At 36.3% G+C, this 17,274-nt stretch overlaps 1 protein-coding gene across 4 annotated transcripts in view; it reads left to right on the forward strand.

Annotated features, from left to right (window-relative positions):
* Positions 1 to 17,274, forward strand: part of b4galnt4a (beta-1,4-N-acetyl-galactosaminyltransferase 4a) — a 329,936-nt gene that overhangs the window by 157,107 nt on the left and 155,555 nt on the right. For 2 of the 4 annotated variants that reach the window (XR_015526501.1, XM_087312347.1), the window contains exon 3: positions 999 to 1,100. Coding sequence is in view for 2 of the 4 variants with exons in the window: in XM_087312347.1 (XP_087168473.1) it covers positions 999 to 1,100 (102 nt within the window). In the remaining 2 variants the exon portion in view is untranslated. The remainder of the gene's footprint in view (positions 1 to 998; positions 1,101 to 17,274) is intronic. The other 2 variants (XR_015526502.1, XM_087312348.1) reach the window with 1 other exon arrangement.

Consider the following 17,274-nt stretch of genomic DNA (forward strand, 5'->3'; position numbering starts at 1 on the left):
TCTTTATTTCATTATAAAACATTACAATAACAAATAAATACGTTTACTTGTGTAAATGTAAAAAATAGACATTGTTATGTATATAATGTATTTCCAATTGGTGCTGCATAACTGTACTGGCTACAGACTTTTTTCAAATTCAGGCAAGACCACAGGTCAACAGAAAATGCACTGCATTAATAGCGCATTAATAAAATGAGCGCTGCTAAAATTGATATGCCTTAACGCATTATTAATGTGTTATTTTAAATAAATGAATAAATTAATAAACAAATAAATAAATAAATAAATAAACAAATAAACCCATAAAAACAAGTAAATGATTCAATATTTAAATAAATAAATAAACTAATAAATAAATTATTAAATGTTTAAAAAAAAACAACCAACCAACCAACCAACCAACCAAACAAACAAACAAACAAACAAACAAACAAACAAACAAACAAACAAACAAACAAACAAACAAACAAACAAATAAATAAATAAATAACTGTGGCGAAGCAGTGGTGCAGTAGGTAGTGCTGTCGCCTCACAACAAGAAGGTTGCTGGGTCGATCCTCGGCTCAGTTGGCGTTTATGTGGAGTTTGCATGTTTTCCTTGCATTCGCGTGGGTTTCCTCCAGGTGCTCCGGTTTCCCCCACAGTCCAAAGACATGCGGTACAGGTGAATTGGGTAGGCTAAATTGTCCGTAGTGCATGAGTGTGTGTGTGTGTGTGAATCTGTGCGTGTGGATGTTTCCCAGAGATAGGTTGCGGCTGGAAGGGCATCCGCTACGAAAAAACTTGTTGGAAAAGTTGGCGGTTCATTCCGCTGTGGCGACCCTGGATTAATAAAGGGACTAAGCCGACAAGAAAATGAATGAATGAAATAAAATAAATTCGGAAATAACTCAGGGTTTTAGTGATATATACATGACATAAAATTTGTGAAAAGGCAGAATGATAACATTAATGTCTCTCTCTCTCTCTCTCTCTCTCTCTCTGTTTCTTTTTAGCAGGAAGATGAGCCCAACGCCGGCACTGCTCACAACAAAGATCAAGCTGAAATTCGCAAGTTGCTTGCACAGAAGTACAAAAAGTTGCCATGGAAACCAGAGGTATGAGGATCAGTTTTATTTTTGTCATTTTACGTCGACAATGACTCATTATCAATCGCTTTTTTTTGCTCATTAGCTCTGGAAGTTCTTAATGAGAAGTTCTTAAACTTCCAGCCTGAAACACTTAATAAGCGCACATTGGCCTGAAACATTTTTCTGTAACATGCAATTTTCTGTAATAAACAAACTGCATTACTGTCAGATTTTGTAATATCCGCCAAAAGATTAAGCCCACGTCTTTGGGCCTCGAGTTAAACTACTTATTAGTATTCAAAGTCTGAGTTGAACCCATTTAGTTAAAAAAAAGTAGAACTGCACCGTTGCTCAGCCTACTTAGATAAAAAAAGTAGTGTATTTAGAAAATCATGTATCTGTTTGTTTTTAGCCCCAATATCCTGGACCAAACAGTTGTAAGATGGTGTATTAAATTGGATGGTTTATCCGACTCCATTAAAGTGACATTATTGTCATAATTATTCCTGTTAGATAAAGTAAAAAGGTTTCTGCTAAGCTGCTTATTTAAAAGCAGCACTGGATTTAACTGAGTGCTCAGAATGGTGGGCATTCCAATCCACGAGGCTACTAAACCAAACCACAACATGCAAAATAATGGGTCAGAGCCTCTGTATAAATCACCATGAACACATCTAAAAGGGGCGCAGGTGAAATGGATGGAGTGTTTTAAAATAATAGTGCAGAGGTGGGAAAAGTCTGTAGCAAATGGCAGTGGTTTGTTTTTATGGGGAGTAGGGATGTGATCCCGTCTGCCCCTTGAGGCCTGATTAAAATATGTGTCTCAGACTCACTAGCTATTTAACCATTCACAGTGTTCAACATATATAAGTAGACCTCCTTCAAATATCTCATTTAAATTTATATTTTAAAGCTTTACAATATTATATTTGTGCATATACAGTTAGGTCCATAAATACGAACAAGATTGTCAGCTTTAATTTGAGAGTATTTACATCCAAATCAGGTGAACGCTGTAGAAGTTACAACAGTTTGCACATGTGCCTCCCACTTGTTAAGGGTCCAAAAGTAATTGGACAAAATAATAATCATAAATAAAACTTTCCCTTTTTAAAACTTGGTTGCAAATCCTTTGCAGCCATTAACAACCTGAAGTCTGGAACACATAGATAACTGTTTTTAAGATTAGTCAGTACTTAAGCCAAATCTGGTGCTTATCTAACAAAATAACTTATGATAATGGTACAAAATGAGTACACTCACATTTATATGTTAGAGCAAAATATTGAATAAACAATGATGACATTTTATTGAAATTTTGTAAGAGTTTTTAATTTTTCCCCCCAATATTTTGCATGAATTTAAATCTCTCATCTATTTCTAAAGATGTTTGGTGACTAAAGTACCATATTTATAAATATATCCATTTAATAAATCAGATTTTTTCAACAGGGGTCCGGAGGGTCTTAAAAAGTCTTAAAAAGTGTGGCCAGATGTAGCTGACTGATTCCAGCTCGCCGAAATGCACACATAAACGCTCAGCAATCCAAAGACTGTCATAAGCATATGTAAAGTGTAGACTTGGGGGTCAGGTGGGGTAGGGTTAGGGTTGGAGGTGTGGGGGTTTATTAATTTGGTTCTGTATAGGCAGTCATAACCAGGTAATAAGTGAAGACCGTCACTCAGTTGTCTGGGACTTAGGTTTCAAAACCGGCCAAATTTCCCTACCCGCCTAATTTATTTTTTGTACCCACACAATCAAATTCAAATTCAGTCTTAAAATGTCCTAAATCTCAAAAACAGAATTTTGGGCCTTAAAATTTAAAAAATTTACTGAAATAGCGTGTTGTAGGTCTTTAATCTTTTTATACAGGTCTTAATGTTCCTTGGTTCATGTATAGCTACTTCCCAATCTGGCCAACACCCATTCAATCACCAACAGTTCATCTTAATAAAACTTTAATATTCTCCATGCATTTATTGCTGAGGACACTGACCAGGGGTGCGTTTCCCAAACACTGACGTAACTTGGGGCTGAACTATCATAATACGATGCATCGTTTGGGAAATGAACGATGTAGTGACGACAGTTTCCCAAAACGTGTAGTTTCTCTGACGAACTACGTTAGTTATAACGTAAAACGCCCATAATGATGCTCTAAACTGGGTGGAGTAACAACTTCTTTAGAGAAGAACCCCGTCATTTCTTTGTGCAAATTATATTGTTTTACACAAACATGCATTTAAAATAAAATCCAATATTAGTTTTGGTAAAAAAAAACATGCACTCGCTTTCCGTTTTAACTGAAATATATGTAAATGCCACACAGGGCCTATGTTTGCTTTACTAATATTATTGAGAAGTTGAACATTACTTATTCTATTCTAAAACATAAATCACTTACAAAAGCTAACACATATTCTAATATCATATTAATCATATAAACAAATAAATAATTTAGCTATTTATTATAAAATTTAATTTAATATTTATTATTTATTAGAAATGAAAAAATCATACTTTAATAATAATATTAATGATGATGATGATGATGATTATTATTATTATTATTATCATTAATATTATTATTATTATTATCAAGTAGGATATTGTTTATTTATTTATATTTTTTTAAGTCTACTTTTACAATTTGACAAATGTTAACCACTGCAAAAAGTTCTAATCAGCAGGCCCATGTCATATACAGTAAAGATATTTAATACAGATACAGATATTTGGGTTTTTTAACCCACTATAAATTAAAAGAATCAACCTATGCTTTATATAACTAAAATGGTGCATCCCTATAAAAAAACAGACAGCAAATAAATACAGGAACCAACACTTTCTAGACGAGTCCTGACTCCAGTCAGTGCTCAAAACCTTTTTGTCTCTTCAATTCAGCGGGATTTTGCTCTGGCCATTGTGAAGGTCAGTCGAATTCTTCCACCATACATCATTTCTGTATTCACCTCGCTTTGTGCACAGACATATTGTCATGCTAGAATTGCCACAATGGCTTGAATTCATCTACACTGAAGCAACTGAAGCAGTAAGTCATCTCTGAATGAAAACCACAGATACTGTACCACTCTTCAGCAACAGTGAAATAGCCAAGTAACTACTATAGGTATCTTTATTTACTGCACCCACAGATGTATAGAGCTCAACATACAGTGGGGGAAAATAAGTATTCAACACATCATGTTTATGCTGTCCGGCAAATGCTGAATGAAAGTGAAACTGATTTATTAAATTAAAAATGAAATACCAAAAATTAATTGATTTTTGTTTTTTTTGTTTTTTTTTTTAGTTCAATTTGTGGAAAGGAGTTTGATTTCTCAAAGGGAGAAGCCAGTCAGTAGAGTTCATACTGCAGCTAAATATAGTGTTTGCGTGTCCTTTATTGCATATAATTATAAATAAAAAATAAATATATTAAATACATAATTTATTTAAAAAAAAAACATTTTAAGGTAAAATTATTAGTCCATTTAATATATATTTTTTCTCGATAGTCTACAGAACAAAACCATCGTTACACTATAACTCCATCTGCCATCTCCAAGTGCCATCTAAAATTTCCATAGTAATTGAGTATTATTTTCTGCCTCCTTTGTTTATGTTGAACTATTTCACTTTTAAGTCAACGGAAAGGATTTATTCATCACTATAAAAGTGAAATTGCTAAAAATACACAAAGTGCCCTGATAAAAATGCTAAATTTAGTAGAAAATTACAGGCAGCATTTAAAGGTTTTTGCATCTGAACTCTTTATAATATTATATTATATTATATTATATTGACTTTCATGCTTATGCTATTCTGTTTAATTTTTGTACTTCTGTTGTGCTCCGGGAACTCGTTCGTTTTTTGTTGTTTTGTAGAATAATATTGGTCTTTGTTGATTTATTTCATTTTATTACCATTTTAGTACTGCTAAAAATGATTACTTTTTTATTTATTTCAGTTTAATATTAATTGTTAAACAGTATATATTGATTGTAATTGGTAACAATTATAGTAAGACTCATAGTAAATGATTTTAATACTAAGACAATGATATATAAAATCGACCCACTTTTTAAAATGATATTTTCATGTAAAGTTAATGCAATAAATATGTAGTTCTTTAAACTAATACTAATTTCTTTGTTGTATGTCCTTATAAACTGTAAAAAATTACAAATAAATCAAAGTACAACTGTAAATTGCACAAAAAAAAATCTCTAAAATCATCTAATAAACAGTATAACAATTTTATTGGACTGCTTAAAACCACAGATAAATACAATAGGTGTTTCACTGCATTTATAGAACTGTTCTATATGCAGCCTGTTTTTGCTTTTCCCCCCTAATGTGTTAAGCGTCAGCCACATTTGTGTCTGGGAGAATGGATGGTTGGTCCCTGACAGGTCTCATAGGCCATGTTATTTATAGGAGAAAGCACATGTGATAACCAGCCAAATAACAGCCCTCGAGTTTAGCTGGATGCTCACGACTTAGCAAAGCAAGCGTAGGCAGGAATTGTTCTTAATTAGGGCAATTGATTTAAGCATATGTATACCAGAGGTACTGTATGGCTTGTGGTTCTGTGAGATTGTTGGTTTAAATGGCAGACACTGAACCCTTCATGTGTAGGTCTGTGGCTACAGAGAATGGTTTGATGGAGGATTGACAGTAATGGGCCCTCACGCTATTAGCTGAACTACAGCCCGTAAATGGCTTCTTGGATTTTATAGTACTTTATAGATTAACTGTAACGATGGTGGGCCACATGATATGTCAGTTCCATAAAAAAGACTGACCTCTGGCCTCTATCTTTGCACGGATTCATTTCTACTATTGTCGCCGTTGTACTAAGAGCCTCACTTCTCTGTGGATGCTATCCGTTTCCTTCTTTGAGGAGCTCGTAGTTGCCTCTAAATGACAGTGCTGGCAGCAGTTATTCAAAGCCATTATGTGTCATTAGGGAGTTGAGGAAATTGTGAGCATCAGCAACTTCCCTATCGGGTTATTACAGTACAGTCACGAAGACCAGAACTGCTAGGATATCTGTATTAAATCCCACCCAGGCTCATTGAACATACGTGCCTTAGCCTACATTTTTGCGAAATGTAAAATATACATTGTGGCAGGTACATTGCGCTGCATGTTTCAGATGACATATCCACTATAGGGCGCTGTGTTTATTTTTGCAAATGCATTACTTAGGGTGCTATATGTTTCAGAAATAAGGCTATAAATAATCGCTCTCTAGTGCTCTATTTGTACAACACAACTCTGTGGCGCTAAAGCACAAAATAGTCTAGATCAGGGGTGGGCAAACTCGGTCCTGGAGGGCCGGTGTCCTGCACAGTTTAACTCCAACCCTAATCAAACGCACCTGCTTATAGATTTCTTGTGATCTTAAAGACTAAAAAACTGATTAGCATGTTCAGGTTTGTTTGACTAGTGTTGGAACAAAACTCTGCAGGGACACTGACCCTCGAGGATCAAGTTTGCCCATCCCTGGTCTAGATGAGCACATATTTCTAATGAATAAGATGCATCAAGGCAAGATAAATGTGGAACTGCTTGGTTCATTGGTTTCTGAAGTTTGTGCCACATTTAAAAAATAACATGTAAATGGTTTTAATGAACTTGTAAACTTTGGCTGCGCCCATCAGTATGCAAGCCAAGTAGTATGCCTGAATTCATAGAATTCGAAAATCAGTATGCGAGAAGTACCAGAATAACTTACTATATCTGGCGAGATTCGGAAGTGCGCATTCCATGTACTCAGCACTATCCCATGATACCCCGCGACAGAATTCATAAATGGGAGTAAAGCGACACAACTGACGCGGGTGGGTCAGGTGATCATGAGAAAATGGCGGATGTAGTATGTCCGAATTCCATTTATACTGCCCACAAACATACTGTATAGAACTTACTTTTCTAACGGCCGAGTAGTACATTTAAATTCAAATGCAGTACCTACTTAGTAATAGGCGGCTTTGGACGCAGCTACTGTCTCTTTTCTTCCAATAAGCAAGTGTCAGAAGTTGCACAGTGCCACCTTTCGTACTGGGGTTATTTCTTTATTTTCAATAATGGCCCGTTTCCCTTTGCAAAGGGTATCTAACACAACAAAAGGGCACCCAAAGGCAGAGCAAAATGTGCAGCTGAACGCTATTGGTTTACAGAGATACCTCACTCACTCAACAAGCCAGAAGAATGAAAACAAAGCAAGCGCCATTTTTAAATATATTACACCGTAATAATATAAACATATAATAATGAGCCATGGTCGATCCGAGCTCAAACAAACCTTGTCGTCGTCTTGATAAACAGCCACAATGCCTAGAAGAAGAGCAGAATACCCTGTGCCCTGTAGTTTTTAACAAGGCCTCTAAAGCGCGAGCGGTTTCACTTTCTTGCATGCGTTCACCCCACGTCTAAATTTGAAATAACAATCTTCTTGAGCTGATGATAATAACATGCTCGTGATTATTGAAGTGCTTCTGACATGCATCACAGCAAGAAGGTTGCTGGTTCGAGCCTCGGCTGGGTCAGTTGGCGTGTCTGTGTGGAGTTTGCATGTTCTCCCTGCATTCGCGTGGGTTTCCTCTGGGTGCTCCGGTTTCCCCCACAGTCCAAAGACATTAGGTACAGGTGAATTGGGTAGGCTAAATTGTCCGTAGTGTATGAGTGTGAATGAATGTTTCCCCGAGATGGGTTGCAGCTGGAAGGGCATCCGCTACATAAAACACATGCTGGATACGTTGGCGGTTAATTCCGCTGTGGCGACCCCAGATCAATAAAGGGACTAAGCCAAAAAGAAAATGAATGAATGAATATTCAACCTCACTTTCTTCCTATATATAAAAGCAAGCAAAAATATTTACAATAAAGAAAAGTGTGAAATCCAACCCCTACTGCTTCAAACCGTGTATGTACACCATGGTTTCCTCAAAATTTGTTTCTCCATGGCGGGGCGCCACACCAAAATTCATCCCGCCATGGCTACATTACAGCTTCTTATTCAAAATATTCAGTCGTTTTTTAAATAGCAGGATAAAATCGCACTGAAAACGTATTAAAAGGTACGTGAATAATAACAGTGCAAACTTTTCTGTGACCGTAGTAGTGCTGTGCGTACTGTTTAACCCTTTAAGGTGACGTGCTGACTGACAGACTAACAGGTGCGTGATGCGTGAGGCCAGCAAACACGGCAAAGCTTTCAGTTATAATGAACAAAGTTTCCATAATTATACTTTATTTATAGATAAAGGTCTGTGGCTCTGCATATAATAACTTTATCTTGCTGGAGTTTATAGCCATTTCACTTTACTTCAGGAGTCAGGACGCATTAATGCAGCGGTCCGCTTCGCAAGTCTATGGGAGACATTCATAAATATTCCTAGCAAATCTAATGAATGTTATAGACATACTCGGTACATAAACGCACTAAATCACACTTCAGCCGCTTTTATTTGAGGGCGCAAGAAAATCTGCACTTGAGCAGCGTATATTTGAGGGTGCGCAAGAAGTTTTTTGCATGAACAGAGGAAATCGGTGCTCAAGCAGAGATTGACATGCTTGTAGGCTATTACATTATGGCGATCTCATCTTAATACTGCGCCCACGACATGTGTCAATGAAATAACGCCACATGTAGTGGTAGATCTGTGTAAAATGCCCAACAAAGTCTGCCGCCACAGCTGGAAAAAATCCTAGAGGCCCTACTTCAATCCAGCCATAACCCGGTGACATCACTCACGTAATTGGGGTGGGGGGTGTATGGGAGGTAATACACACCCACACACAGACCTGCGAACGCAACACATGTTTAACCATTATCATCACCACTGTTGCATGTTGTTTTTGAACCCAAATAAGGACTGTGCTGTGTGTAGTTTTTCTGTAATTGGTTACATATCGCAGACTGTAAAGGTCTGTGTGTGTTTATATGTCGCATTTAATTATAAGATTTATATAATTGCAGATGTTACAGTAGGCTTACAGTAGGCTATTTCGCATCATTGATCTGCAGTTATAATCAAATCATGTTCAGACAAAAGTTTGTAATGAACATTTATACACTGGTATTTATGTGTATAAAGCCTCTGTTTTGTGAGAAGTGCTTCTCCTTCGATATGTAAACGACCTGTACAGCTTTACTTTGACATTTCCTCGAGCGAGAATGACGTTCACTGAAACTTTCTGTTGTACACGACGGCCACTAAAAGAGTACCATTGGTACCCTTTTAGCAGTGGAAATGCAAGCCTGATAAAGGTGACTCGTACAGTACCGTATTGTACCACTCAGTGGGACCGAGCCATTAGCGCCATGTACTGTAGCAACAGGAAGTAATTTTGCATGTTTTCTCTGCATTTGTTTGGATATGATACATCTCGAAAAAATTATGAAGATAAAAATGAGAGAAAATCATCCTGTAAGCCTAGGCCTTCATTTAGTATAATTGTAAGCTACGGTTAACATTCTGCATCATTCTGCTTATTTTACATGTGGAATCCATACATATCTTGAATTGTGCATGAGGTAGAAAGAATTCCTTACAGATCTTGCAGTGGTTATGATGATTTATTACATTAAGCAGCAGAATGTTGCTCCTGTGTGAGCTGTGCTTCATATATCACTCCACGATTAATAATAGATACAGTAGTTGACTATTTTTGCCTGCTAATGTGACCGCATTTTCCATTACTTCCATTTACATTTTCCATTTCCATTTAGAACTTAAACAGAAGCCCCACACAAACGTTCAGTTATTTTGTTAACATGACAAGCTAGCTAGCCATTAACTTAACTGTAATTTTTTTACAGCAGATTTTTGCTAATAGGTAAATCATCTTATAGTAGGTTATAGTAGGAAGCATTGTGTTAAATGGTTGGTTGACGAAATTTGGCTCATCCAAAATACATTACCTGACAAAAGTCTTGTCGCCTATACAAGTTTTAGGAACAACAAATAATAATCTGACTTTTAGTTGATCATTTGGTATCAGTAGTGGCTTATATGAAAGGCAAAGGCCACTAAATGATGCTCATTTACCAAAATAAAATATGATCATGCCTTAATTTTTAATTATTTATTTAAGACAGTAAGGTCTGATTTTGCTTAAGCAAAGTCTTGTCACTTTAACAGAAATAATGTACACTACAGAAAATAAAGGTCATGGTGCTTTGAAGTGTTTGACTCCCATGAGCTTGAAGGACTGCATCCATACATCTCTGCAATGACTCAAATTTATTATTAGTAAAATCATCTGAAATGACAAATAAAGCATTCTTACAGGACTCCCAGAGTTCATCGAAATTCTTTGGATTCATGTTTAGTGCCTCCTTCATCTTACCCCAGACACAAAGATTTTCACGCTGTGAAAATCAGCACGTGCACGTGCACGTAATGAAACTCCTCTTTTCATGCAAACCCTTCCCTTATTCATCACTTGATACTCCTACCTAAACAATGCTGGACTTATTTTCCCGCCTTTTTTTTTAAAATGGTGGTTTGAAAACACCCTGCTAAGACGGAGAGTGGTGGTGGGGGTGGATTCATGGCCCTTTAATGTACACATTCACAAGTTTTTAGCCAATGTATGGGAACAGTCAGGTTTCAAAACTAAAACTGCATTAACTACATGTGAAAAAACTACTTATTATTCATTGTTCGTTTTCTTTATTTATTTTATTTATTTATACAGGGACAATGTACAACATGACATGTTGTGCCGGAGTTAGCTATAAATCTAATTTAGATCTGTAGTCCCTGGGCAGGAAGTTATAACAAATTTAACAGTAAAAAATAATACAATATACACTAACAGTACAATACATACAATATATCATTGTCAATAAAATGAAATTAAATCAGTGGCTGCATATTTGATTTTGTTTAAGCCAAATTTTAAGAACAATTTTAAAATGATTAAAAGTGCTATTTCTTCTGATCTATTCATTCATTAATTTTCTTGTCGGCTTAGTCCCTTTATTAATCCGGGGTCGCCATAGCAGAATGAACCACCAACTTATCCAGCTTGTTTTTACACGGCGGATGCCCTTCCAGCCGCAACCCATCTCTGGGAAACATCCACACACATTCACACACACACTCATACACTACGGACAATTTAGCCTACCCAATTCACCTGTACCGCATGTCTTTGGACTGTGGGGGAAACCGGAGCACCCGGAGGAAACCCACGCAACAGCAGGGAGAACATGCAAACTCCACACAGAAACGCCAACTGAGCCGAGGTTCGAACCAGCGACCTTCTTGCTGTGAGGCGACAGCACTCTACTGCGCCACTGCCTCGCCCCCCTTCTGATATACACTAGTATTTTAATCTGTCTTTCTGCTGCTTTAACTGAAAAAAATGATTGTCCAAAAGCAGTTCTCCTAAGTTTAACTGAACAATCACCTCTAATCAATGACCTAGTGTGTCTTATATTGTCCTGGCCAACGATCACACATTGTTTGAGGGGTGGTGGTGCAAGATCATTAAATATTTTATACAATAAACATACATCTGTATAAAATAAGAAATTGTTGATTGTTAGTATTTTTTTTTACTAAAGTTAGTTATAGCTCCTTGGCTTTTTAGCTAAAATGTTAATAGTTTGTTTATATATAACATACAATAGTTTTAATGTTGTAATATACGTGTGGGACCAGCTTGTAGCACAATAACATAAGTGAGGGAAAATCTTTGTATTCTTGAAAAATTCATAGATAACTGATGCCTAATGTTTCTATTAAGCCTAAGGCTTGCTCTAGCATTTTTGCAAACCTTCTTAATGTGTTTTTTATTCAAGTTAGTGTCAATAATTATACCTAAATATTTCAAATGATCAACTATATTTATTACTTCTCCAATAACCAAAATATATGAGCAATGCTCCTCATTTTTCTTAATTAAAAAAAAACCCACAGGTTTACTTACTTTGAGGGTAAGACATGAACAATATAACCAGTCTGAAACTTTCTTGAGTGCAGCAATAAGTTTAAAAATAAATGAATTAATAAAATGTTCTCCAGAGAGTCAACACAGATTACTTGTACCCAGAGCCATTGAAAATCTCACTGCCATAACATTATTATTTTAATCATGTTATATTTTAACAACTGACAACATACAAATAATAAAATATTTGTATTTCATTAATATTTGATTCAATGTTCATAATTACTCACATGGTAATACTGTTAAAATAATAGGGTAATGAAAGCAAAAGTTCAATTTAAGTTACTTCAATACTGTAAAATAACGAATGAAAAACATTACATTATATAATATATCCAGTGCAAGGCCTCCACTGGATATCCATATATGCAGGCCTGTGTCATCAGAGAGGTAATGCTCTTGTCCATCCGCACGCAGGAAGGATTCATCGTTTAAATTCAGCATCACCAGATGAGCAGCTTACAGGATGAATTAGTCCATCAGTTTCAATGCCTCGCTTTCACCAAGTTCAGTAAATCCTCCAACAAACACAGCCGAGATGCTTCATCACTTTCATTTAGATCAAAGCATATTCAGAGCTTTGATTAATCCAACACAGACTCATTTGAGTTATGTGCTTCTGCCTACATTTTTGTGAAACAGCAAACAATTACACTAAGGTGCAGTATGTAAGATTGGCACCCAGTGGTTGAACTCGGTATTGCACTCCTGATTTAAAACACTTTTTCACCCGGCCTCTTCTGTAATAGCCGCATTTTCACTGTCGGGTCAGTGCGAGCCAGGGTTTTTATCGGACAGGGCTGTGCCAATAGCCCAGGAGCATGAGCAGTGAGGCCTCTTGCAAACTCCAGGAAAAATTACCAGCAATTTTCCAGAAAGGTCTGTATGTATGAACAGGCCCTTTTTGAAAATACCGGTAAATTTGTTCTGCCTATTTTCCAGAAAGAGAAGTTGTAACATTACCGGTAATTTGTTGGAATGCTGCGCTGTATGAACGCAAAAGGAAGATTGCCGCAAAGAGTGCGTGCACGTCTGGAATGTGCTGACATGAGACGTCTGCCTATTGCTATAAACCAATCAGAATAGTCAGACGCATTCACATCCGCACGGTTTATGAGAATAAAAGTCTTTGAATATTTTCCCAGACACATTTAGCTGCTAGAAGTTAGTCAGATAATGTTTATATGTTCATCTTAATGCCAATTGTCTAAATAATTATCGATAAGATGCTTATAAGTCGTTGTTTGTTTACCTTTAAGCTCCGCTTCCTTCAGTTGCTTGACGTGTCGCGTGTGGCCGTGAGCACCAGCACACACACATATCATGTACATTTCGACATGCGAAAGTTTTTTTCTATTTGTTTTTATCGAAGTTGTTCACAATACTGATCCATCCACAGTGTTTATAATGTAGTTAAATGTTTACAAATACAAGCCCAGCCGCAAAGGTAATTTCTGGGGGTATTCCAGAAAGCTGGGTTAACTTACCATCTGCTAAACCCTGAACTCTCGGTTGATTTACCCAAAACCTGCTTACCGCGAGTATGTTGGTTCCAAAACAGGTGATAAGAGTTAGTTAAATCAACCTCCTGAAGATAACCGCGGGTTAATGCGCGTGCACGGCACATAACTGAAGGCATTTTCAGTAGATCCCCGAATTCACGAGTCACCATAGAAAGTCACGGTGAGAAAAAAAGGACAACGCACTTTACAGAGGCAGAGCTGAAGGTTTTAATCACAGGGATTACACAGATAAGAAATAAGAAATAAATAAGAAAAGAACAAATAAATAATAAAGTTTGTTAGTTCATTAAATTACACATGCCACACTCAATTTTATTGTAATGATAAATTAAACTACTATTTAACATCCTTTTTGAGTATGTTGTGTAACCATTTATGCATTTATTTTTCTTGCCATTAATTTCTTAAGGCCACAATATGTGTATTGACTAAGGCTTATAGAAATTGTAATCTTTCTGGAGCTAGAACTCTGTACAAAGTAATTAAACACAGAAACATTCTCCTTAAAGATAATATTTAATTACTGGAGCTCTGTATTTAACACTCTAGAATAATCTTTCTGTCATGCAGCTAATAGAAAGAGGCCTGTCTAACTGCTGTGTCCTATAATAAAGGCTTATCAGTGGTTGAGTTTTTAACTTAAACCACACTATCTGTCACTGTTGTAAGTGATTGTTGTCATGTAGCTTTAGGTTCTTTTTATGCTTTTTATTTTGCATGCAGACAAAGTTCCTTCTGCCTCAACTAACAAGCAGTGTAAGAATTTTCTGCACTTTTCCATATTTTAATATTACTCTTGGATCACAAAATCTTTTATCTACATATTTAAATTCTAAAGTAGCTGTATAAGGTCCATCTTCAAAGATAAAGTCACATGAGCATCAACTTAAGGTGAGAAATGTTTATGAAAAATATGTTACACGTTGAAAGGTGCGTGTATAAAGCAGTGTACAAAATCATTCATTTTATTTCAGTAAATGAACAAATGAACAGACAAAACTATTTGATTAAACATAGTTTTTTGAAAAATTATTATTATATATTTATATTAGCACTCCTCCATCTCTTTTGTTTGCTTGGGTCACTAAGATTTCCTCTGGGTCAGGCTGCAGGTACGTGTCATCGTATAAGGCAGAAAAGGGTATCTTTTGTCCTCCAGCAAGTAACAATGTAGTGCCCAGTAATGATTTTATTATATAATACAAATATAATAAAAATAAACAATGTGTAAAGCAACATTTGCTTTATAGTTTTTTTTATTACTATATTTGTATTATACACTTGAATCATTACTTCCTGAAAATCAGCCATTTATCCTCAACATATAGTGATGAGGTGGGGTCATCACATACAGTATGAGCTGGTAAGTGGAAGCAGTAATGAGTTTAATAGTTAAAACACCAAAAGATTAAGGACAGAAAATTAAGTTGTACCTGCACATTTATACTATGGTTAGATTTCATATTATCAGTGTCCTTTAGTGGCTGATGGAGCTTTAAACCTGGCTGCAATTAATGCACACAATAGCATTTGGAAACCCTGAAAAAAATATTATATTAAAAAATGTAGGTGTGTGCGCGTAAAAAAATGTAGGTGTGTGTGCGTGAATGTATACATATGAACGACGTCCTACATTTTAAATTATAGATATATTTTCCTATAAAAGACAAAGCTGGAATTCTTATAATATTATACAGAAAATTGTGAGGGTGCAGAAGGAGAGAAAAAACACAAACTCTGTAAGTGAGCTTCGAACTCGCTCCGTTGTGAGCTCCGTTGTTCTTTATCGACGCACTGTCCACTACACTATTGCCATGTTCTAATTCACCTGTGTAATGATACGCAGTGATTTATGACCAAGTTATTGTACAAAAGTGTAAAAAACTGTTCAGTGCCAGGCATACTGTACAGGTGGTCATACTGCCACATTGTACAGTTACCTAAAATGCCCTGACGCGAATACAAAGAGCTGCACTGAATATTTTTTATGGTAAGCGCAGACCCGCGGTTTGTCACATTTGATTTCAAAAAGGTTTGTTATATATATTAACATTATAAATTTGGTTATGAAAAAAAAACATGCACTTATAACCCTCTCACAACGAAAAAACTTGTATCTGTGTGTCCACATCCAAAAATATTCTCATCAAAAGAGCATGCAATGCTCAGTAAACTCTCTGAAACAGACAAACTCTGGGACATAGCAACTTACTCTCTGAACATAACTTGCTCTGGATCAGGTTCTCTTCAGAGAGTAAGTTGCTATGGCTACTTAACATAACCAGAAGTTACCTCCGATTTTGGAACCAAAGCTGAAGTTATCCACCTACTTACTCTCAAACTTACCCGGGTATGTCACATAACCTGCTTCCTGGAACAGCCCCCTGGTTAATGATGTCAGAATGTACCGGTATTTTGGGGTGGATGTGTAAATGCTTTTTTCTGGAAAAATTCCGTAACGTCCGTGCCTGTGTGAACAGCGCTTTTTTGAATTTAACGTTAAAGTTGTTCAGGAAATTTTCCTGATATTTACCGGCATCACTGTTTGAAAGAGGCTTATGCCTATAATTTGTAATCGAATACGTTTGCCTCACCTATCTGTCTCCATACCGACAACATTTCTGGCTAAGTCAATTTGTTTGATAGTTCCGTTTATACTGTGTTTGCTTGTAAAGCTCTATTTTAAAAAACGAGAAAAGCGATGTAAAACCAAGTTAAAACTACATGATTGCAGTTCAAATTTATGTTACATTTGCTTTTGAAAACACTATTTATTGGGTTTAAGTAAGGCTTTTTTTCAGTAGATCGCTGGTTAAGTTGATCTGTACGACAAACCCTAATTTCTCATGGACATGCACGATAGGTATTTGCATTTGAAACGTACAACAAAACATACCCTAAGTAGCATATTTTAGATTTGCAAAAATGTAAACAGCACCCTTTAGTGAATATGTCATCTGAAACGTACAACAAAATGCACCAATGTTTTTTACGTTTTGCCAAAATTTGGGATGATGCATGTATTTTCAATGAGGCTTACCCACGCCAACTAGTTTCATCTTCACCACCAGAGACTAGCAATGCTGTGCAGCGTTCTCCCCAAATGAGGGGTTCCAGTCTAATATTCTCATGTCAAACTTCCCAAACATGTCTTATATAATTATTTTAACGATATTTTGTCACGACCGGGTCTTGAACCCGGGTCTCTGGTGTGGAAACCAATGTGTATACCACTAAGCCACAGAGGAAGTCGTGTTGGACCCAAACGAAAACTCTCCAAGAGGGAATCCAGAAAACAAGGATTTATTAAAAAAAATATCAACTTAGGTTCTTCTCAAAAATGAGGTAGCAAAACAGACAACTTAGGTTCTTCTCAGAATGAGGTATACAAAATACTCTAACAGTATAATAAACATGTAAAGAAAACTCCACGAGGGGAGAAAACAAACAGATAATTAATGCAGTCAGCAACAAGGAAAATAAAACACTCTTACTAGACGTAGCTCAGGAGATCAAGGGAAACGCAAGGCAAGTTCACCAGAGATGACTCAAAAACCAAGTGAGGAACACAGACAAAGGGAGAAGACAAGACAGGTTTTAATAAAGAGACATGAAATGTGGGATTAATTCTAAGTGAATGAGGAAGATACAAACGATAAGAAACAGGGTTAACTTTCCTGGCTATTCTTAATGGCCCGATTAA

Source organism: Danio rerio, chromosome 25 (assembly GCF_052040795.2).
Source record: "Danio rerio strain M-AB ecotype USA chromosome 25, GRCz13ab, whole genome shotgun sequence".
NCBI classification, from domain to species: domain Eukaryota; kingdom Metazoa; phylum Chordata; class Actinopteri; order Cypriniformes; family Danionidae; genus Danio; species Danio rerio.